At 44.0% G+C, this 7,500-nt stretch overlaps 1 protein-coding gene across 3 annotated transcripts in view; it reads left to right on the forward strand.

Moving 5' to 3' along the window:
• Positions 1 to 7,500, forward strand: part of LOC113803481 (metalloprotease TIKI1) — a 469,470-nt gene that overhangs the window by 422,097 nt on the left and 39,873 nt on the right. For all 3 annotated transcript variants that reach the window (XM_070127110.1, XM_070127112.1, XM_070127113.1), the window contains 2 exons: positions 2,186 to 2,332; positions 3,747 to 3,921. In XM_070127110.1, the coding sequence (XP_069983211.1) occupies positions 2,186 to 2,332; positions 3,747 to 3,921 (322 nt within the window). The remainder of the gene's footprint in view (positions 1 to 2,185; positions 2,333 to 3,746; positions 3,922 to 7,500) is intronic.

Raw genomic sequence — 7,500 nt, forward strand, 5'->3', positions numbered from 1 at the left:
AAGGGAGTTTCGGGGAGAGGGGGAGGGGGCCCCTGCCGGGCTCCGGGCGGGCGGGTATGGGGCTCCGTTTATGGTCGCGTTTCTTTGTTTATTTGTTTGTTTGTTGCAGTTTCTTCTGGCTACCTGTCAGTCTGTCTTTTTCTCTTGTCGCTCTCTCTCACTCTCTCTTCGTTCTGTCTCGGTGTCTCTGTCTGTCTCTGTCTCTCTACTCTCTCTCTCTCTCTCTCTCTCTCTCTCTCTCTCTCTCTCTCTCTCTCTCTCTCTCTCTCTCTCTCTCTCTCTCTCTCTCTCTCTCTTCTTTCTCTCTTTCTCATTCTTTCTTTCTCCCTCTCTCTCCCCCTCCTCTCCTTCCCCCCTCCCTTCTCCTTCCCTCCCTCCTTTTCTTCTCCACCCTTCCCTCTTTCTCTCCTCACTCCCTTCCTTCCTCTTTCCTCCTTCCCTTCCCTTCCCTTCCCTTCCTCCCTTCCCTTCCTTCCCCTTCCCTTCCCTTCCCTTCCCTCCCTCCTCTCTCCCTCCCTCCCTCCCTCCCCCCATCTCTTACTGTACTCTCTCTCTCTCTCTCTCTCTCTCTCTCTCTCTCTCTCTCTCTCTCTCTCTCGCTCTCTCTATATATATTTTTTTCTTATTGCAGTTGATCTACATATACACACATGTGCGTGTGTTTGCGTACACGTATACATACTAAAACAACTCTGTATCTCTTGAAATTGATATTTGTGGTGTGCGTCGGTTTATCTGTGAAGGCAAACTTGCTAGCAGATAGGCATATCTTCACTATTACCGTGTTTGTTATTTTTAACTTTTTCTTTAGCGCCTGCACTCTCTTTACTAAGCCGAACCTCATTGATAAGACCGCGTACGTTACCACACTGCCATTGATACGTGTTCATTCATCAGAGAAAAAAGGTGCCTTACAATCTCCAGCGTGTAATATTCTTCTCAAAAATAACATTTCCACGTCAGATTAAAATTTATGAATTGCCTCCTTCCCCTTGAAAAGGTTACAGGGTTAATGTAGAGGGCTAACCACAGTGAATGAAACCGCAGACGAAGGTCCACAGAGGCGCCGTTGTGTTGTGACGTCGCCTCCCGTCTCCCCTACGCGACCCGTATTTAGGAGCGGCGAGTTTTGTTTACATTGGGATGATCGGCGAAACGTGGCCGGACAGGTGCCGCTGTCTCTCGGTATTTCTTTCTTTTTTATTTTATTTCTCACGGTTCTTTTTCTCTCTCTCTCTTTCTCTTTCTTTCGCTTCTCAGGTGCAGCTGTCTTTCGTTCTTTCTTTCTTGTTGTTTTTATTTCTTTCGCTCTTTCTTTTTTTTTCTTTTTCTTTTCTCTTTCCCTTTCTTCTCTCTCCCTCTCTCTCCCCCTTCCTCTTTCTTTCCCTTTTTCTCTATCTCCCTTCCCCCCCCCCTCCCTCCCTCCCTCCCTCCCTCCCTCTCTCTCTCTCTCTCTCTCTCTCTCTCTCTCCTCTCTCTCTCTCTCTCTCTCTCTCTCTCTCTCTCTCTCTCTCTCTCTCTCTCTCTCTCTCTCTCTCTCTCTCTCTCTCCCTCCCTCCCTCCCTCCCTCCCTCCCCTCTCTCTCTCCGTACCTCCCTCCATCACTATTTCATCTTTCTAGTTATATAAATCTCTTTTCGCGACCCGCATTTAGGAAAGACCAGCCCGTTTTCTCGATCTGTGTTTGGGGAAGGAATTTGGGTCAGTCACCCTGCCATTAATCGCGTACTTTGGCGTTTTCTTTTTTTTTCTGAGGTCGCGTTTTCTTCGGGTCTTGTCATAACAGCGGCCGGAGAGGAACGCCATGCTGAGGTTTTATCGGCGCGTCTCAATTTATTTTTTGACTGTGATGGATTGTTGCGAGGTGTGTCTCGTGGCGTGTTGTTTATTGTCCGCCTTTCGCTCTCGGGGGATGGGTGTTGGCTGGGAAAGATACGGATTTATTTTGTTGCATGTATGTTGTTTGTATATTTTATCCTATTGATGTTTGTTCTTTTTTTGTGAAAGAATGGGATTTATTTCATGGACGTAGGTCATTTATATATTTGTATCGTGTGATACTTATTAATTGATTGATTTTTGGTTAACGAAGTCGCATATGAACATCCAAAAAGAAAAAGACTTCAACCCAAAGTATTCACAGTCCCTCAGACGAAGTATGACACTTTCTGCCTCCCTTCTACAGGTGGTGTTCGCCCTCAACCACACACTGTCACAGCAGGAGATCTTGCGCGCCGGAGATGGTCGTCTGACCTTCACCACAGATGACCTTATACGCCACTATAACTGCGGTGACCTGGACGCTGTGATCTTCTCTCAGGACACCACGCAGGTAGTAAGGACGTTGCTGTGTTCATTTCAACCCTTTATGGGCTGTGTTTCATAGGGTATTTTAAGATTACCGGCGATATTTCGGTTTGTTAGGGGTTTGTGATGAAAGAGGGCTTAGCGTGTGTGATTGAGTTAGTGAGTGAGTGAGTGTGTGTGTGTGTGTGTGTGTGTGTGTGTGTGTGTGTGTGTGTGTGTGTGTGTGTGTGTGTGTGTGTGTGTGTGTGTGTGTGTGTGTGTGTGTGTTGATTGAGTATTTGTATTTACGCATGCATCTACGTATATGTGTCTCTATATATAATTTTATCAGGTGAGAGCAAGAGTAAGGTAAGAACTTTTAAGTTTAAGAGTTAAGCACATTAGGAAATTGTAATATATAGTTGAGTAGTCTGTATCATAGTTATGGTTTATATATATATATATATATATATATATATATATATATATATATATATATATATATGTATATATATGTATATATATATGTATATATATATGTATATATATATATATGTATGTATTTTTTGTATTTCTAAACTAAGTACTTAGTTCAATTCCATTGTGAATAAAACACTTAATAGCCCTACACTTGCGCACACGTTCCTCTCAATCCTTGGAAAAATATTCGAAATAATTCCATTCCCACGTTCGAGATCATTTTTTCTCAACCTGTTCAACCCTTTTTATTTGAGATAATTTTCCCAAGGATCTCAGGTCTTTGAAAGGTCTGTCTAATCAACAAGCGGATTTTATTAATTAACGACAATCCCTTCTCTCAGTTGAAATACGTGCATTTAAAGTAGTAATTACTTTAAGATAACATGATATTTGTTATATAGCTTTACCTTAGCTGCCTCATTGTGTATTATTATAAGATGTACGACGATCCACTTGAATTGTCGCGGACCTCTAAAGCCATGTTGGAGAATTGTTCTAAATCATCACATTCTCTCCATCCAGATTATTCTTCTCCTTCATTCTAGGTCATTCTACCGTCTCGTTCCGGCCCACCCAGGTCGTTCTGGGATAGTTCTCTTCATTAATTTTGGCGGGAGAGTCGGTGTGACAAGGTGTGCTCGCTATGAGAGGCGCGCCCTTTGCGAACATTTAGGATTTTTCTATATGAGAGTACTTGTAAAATTGTTTATGATTACTTCCCTTGGATTTCACTTTTGATATACTACCAAGAATTTTTATTGTACGTATAAAAAGGGAATAGGTATCGGTAATTAATTTAGAAACTATTTTTTAGATAGTTCCGCTAGCTGGGCTGTCGCGACCCACGCCATGAACAGCCATTTTCTCGGTCCTTGCAATCCTACGTTCAATTAATACCTCCCCCTCTCGCCACCCCCGCCTCCTTCAAGACGACCCCCGCTTTATCCTCCGGGGGACCTCATCCTCGGTGTCTCCCGCAGGTCCCCCACCTCGGCAACTCGTCCCTGCCGCCCGTCGACGCCGCCACCGCCACGCACATCGACGAGTACTTCCGGGAGGAGCTCATCTACCGCCGCAACCAGCGCATGGGCGAGCGCGTCGTCGAGATCCTCAAGGCCAACCCCGACCAGAGCTTCTTCTTCGCCTTCGGAGCCGGTGAGTCGCAGGGGGAGGTGCTTGGGCTCTTTTTTTCTTTTCCTTTCTTTTTCTTAGGGAGAAAGGTTATGTTTTGGGTTATGGATTACTTGTATGGTCATGTGCATTGCGTCGGTACTCGCAGACACTTGTAAGCACGTAGGCCTACACTTGCGCATGAGCACGCCAAGAAACGCAAACACACACAAAAAACACAAGAAGAAACCTAAACACAAACACGCACGCATGCACACAACGTTACGTTCTTCTAAAACCAGTAGACCACTAACAAACATCGTTCACAACAGTCGTTACGGGTCAAGAAATCTGACCTAAAACTGACCTTTCTGGTAAATTGATCCGACAGAGATGCCACTTAGCTGAATGATTTCACTGTATGTACGTATAAAATGTGTATCGTATATGCTTTAGCTCTTTGAGAATATGCAGGCTATGGAATAGTACTAATCGATACTACGCATATGTTGTTATGGTATAAATACAGTAAGTACTAAACGCTGGTATGATTATTAAAATCCTAGAATGCTAACTTTTCATTTTTTTCACTGCGTATCAATTCATATTTCAAATTCAGCTCGATTTGAAGTTCAGAATAGTTAAAGTTCATTTACACCCGACACTACTGAAGTCATAGCAATGGCCGCATGTTCAGAGGGAGTGAGCACCACCTAAGCCCCTGGTTACTTTCCTGGCGTGGCTGCTTCAGATGGGAAAATCAGTCGCGTTAACTTCCCCAATTTGGCTAGGCCTTTAGACCTTTGTGGCTTTAAAAGAATGCAATGTTTGTAAACCTCTCTACCTGCTGCGGGTACTTGAGGTGATGGATGGAGTTCACCCTTAGAGGTGTTCCTCAGGACTCGGGAATCTGAAGGACGTTGGTGGCTTTCAGGATAAATTATGTATTTCGTGCAACCCGAGAAATAATTTTGATGGTTTACATCAAGGAGACACACTAGATAGGGTTAAAAGGTAGTGAAAAGACCAAAGTTCTTGCTTGTATATCAAGTTTAATAAATAATTTCAGCTTCATATTTCAGTTGTCTGTATCCCTAATGTTATAAACATCTGGCAAGTGTTGCAGAATTAAGGGTAAGGAATTAACCCAAATAAAAAAGGTCCGGGTTATGGCTGGCAGGCGGTTTATCTTTTGATTAGTCTAAATATTTTTTTTTGTTGGTGTTATTATTACTGCCGTGTTATTTTTGTTCTAGTTATTTGTTTTGTAATTCTGCTATTGATCTTCTCAGTAGATTTGTCATCTCCACTTATTGTATCCCCCAAGGAGGTTATGTTTTTGTTAGCGTTGGTTAGTTATCTGGTTGGTTGATTCGCACGATAAATGAAAAAAAAAGTTATGGACAGATTTTATCAGAGGCGAGTCTCAGCTCAACTAAGATGTCATGGAATGTTGGTGGTGATCCGGATTATGATCAGGATCCGGGATTTTTTTAATTGCATCAGATAAAGGCAGATCAAGCGATAGAATAGATATATAGATAGATATTTTCTTTCATGAGGGGAATGTTATTTTTCATTTTACTTTTTTAAAAATCTCATCCTCTTTTTTTTTTAAATAGAAAACGAGGAGATGGTAAGGCAGATAAGGAGAAGAGGGGGGGGAGGGGGAGGGGGGAGGGGCAGGAAAACGAGACATCGATAGAGAGATTCCACATGGGAGTGGGGAGGGGGGGGGTAAAGGACCTGGGTAATGAAAAAGAATTGTCATGTCAAGCCGTGTTATGTCTGCCATTTGTCTGTTGGCGGACACTGTCTCTCTCTCTCTCTCTCTCTCTCTCTCTCTCTCTCTCTCTCTCTCTCTCTCTCTCTCTCTCTCTCTCTCTCTCTCTCTCTCTCTCTCTCTCTCTCTCTTTCTTCTTCTTCTTCTTCTTCTTCTTCTGCCCGCATTTTTTCTGTATGTACGTATTCGAATATAAGTATTTGGTGGCCTATCTATCTATATGTATGTGTATCTACGAACAGATGTGTGTGTGTGTGTGTGTGTGTGTGTGTGTGTGTGTGTGTGTGTGTGTGTGTGTGTGTGTGTGTGTGTGTGTGTGTGTGTAGGCCTACACATTCCCTGTTTGTTCCGTTATTATTTCCATTGAATCTCTTTCCCTCCTCCTGTTTGCTTTGAAACAAACAAACACACAACCAAACGCACACACACATCCCCCCCCCCCCCCACTTAACACTGTTCATACGTCATCCGTCGTGAACGCTGAATGCTCGGACGGAAGACAACATATTATGCTGTCTCGCCGGATTGCTTCTGCCTCGAGTACCTGCCACGCTACAGCTGATGTCTCCTCTTCATTTGTCAGCGGAGGAGAGACGGAGGTAGGGTCGGGGGGGGGGATGAGGGGGGTCCTTGGAGGGTGTAGGGGGTGGTAGGGGGGATTCTTGCAAGGGGGGGTCCTTGGAGGTGGGGGGAGTAGGGTGGTCGGGGTGTTCTTGGAGGAGGGAGAGACGGAGGTAGGGCAGGGGTCGTAGGGGGGAGAGAAGGGTGAGGGGTTCCTTGGAGGGTGGGGGAGAGAGGGGGTAGAGGGGGTTCCTTGAAGGTGAGGGGGTCCTTTGAGGTAGTGGGGAGGAGGGGTCTCGAAGCGGTGTTGGGGTTTGCATAAGAATGGCACTAGGGTGTGTAATAAGTGTAGTAAGGGAGGTGTAGAGTGTAGATCAGGTATGGAAGGTATATGGTAAAGGGTTGGTGTGTACAAGGGGTATCAGAGTTGTAAATGATCGGTGTTAGGGTGTATTAGAAGTGTGTTGGGGTGTAAGGGGTATGTGAGGGGATTGTCAAGGGAGGCGGTAGGGGGTATAAGGAAGGGAGCATGTGTGTGTGGGTGGGGGGGGGTGGATGGAGAGTATGGGGGTGTATGGGAATTAGACGGTGTACAAGTAAAAGAATTTTTAATTATGTTTTTCACTAGTTTTTTTCACCCATTTTTTCTTATATCTTAATTGGCATTCCTCGTCTGGGTTGGTGTAGTTTTTTCTTCTTTTTTAATGAAGAGTATTTTTACGCGGTTTATAGTTTCGTATCTTGACTTCATTTTGTTTCACTTTTTTGCGATTCTACGACAATTGTTTTTTTTTTCTGTAAATCTAACCCGACATCTCTCCTTCCCTTATTTGGAAATTATTTTTTACGGAATCCCTATAACACAACTCAGAAAAACAAACAAACAAACAAACAAAAAATCCGCAATAACTCTCTCGAAAAAATATTACCTAATTGATATCGAAGACGGATCAGCCATCATTGTATTCTCATCCCCAGAAGTGTGTCCGATGTTCATGGCGATGTCTCAGTCACTGAAGCAGAAAGAACATCGAAGTCTTATTAGCTCCCAGCAGTCGGCGAGACAATTAGGAACACACTTACATGGCAGAAATATACGCACACGTTGAAGTGTACACATATCTGTTTCGTGCTGATTATGTCTGTTGTGGTCCGTCTGTGTATGTTCCCCCCCCCCCCGATTTTCGCTGCTACGTCTAATTCTTGTCCCTCATTCGTTGGTTCGTTCATTCATTTATTCGCTCACCCTCTCACTCACTTATTCACTCACTCACACTCAC

Source organism: Penaeus vannamei, chromosome 11 (genome assembly GCF_042767895.1).
Source record: "Penaeus vannamei isolate JL-2024 chromosome 11, ASM4276789v1, whole genome shotgun sequence".
NCBI lineage: Eukaryota > Metazoa > Arthropoda > Malacostraca > Decapoda > Penaeidae > Penaeus > Penaeus vannamei.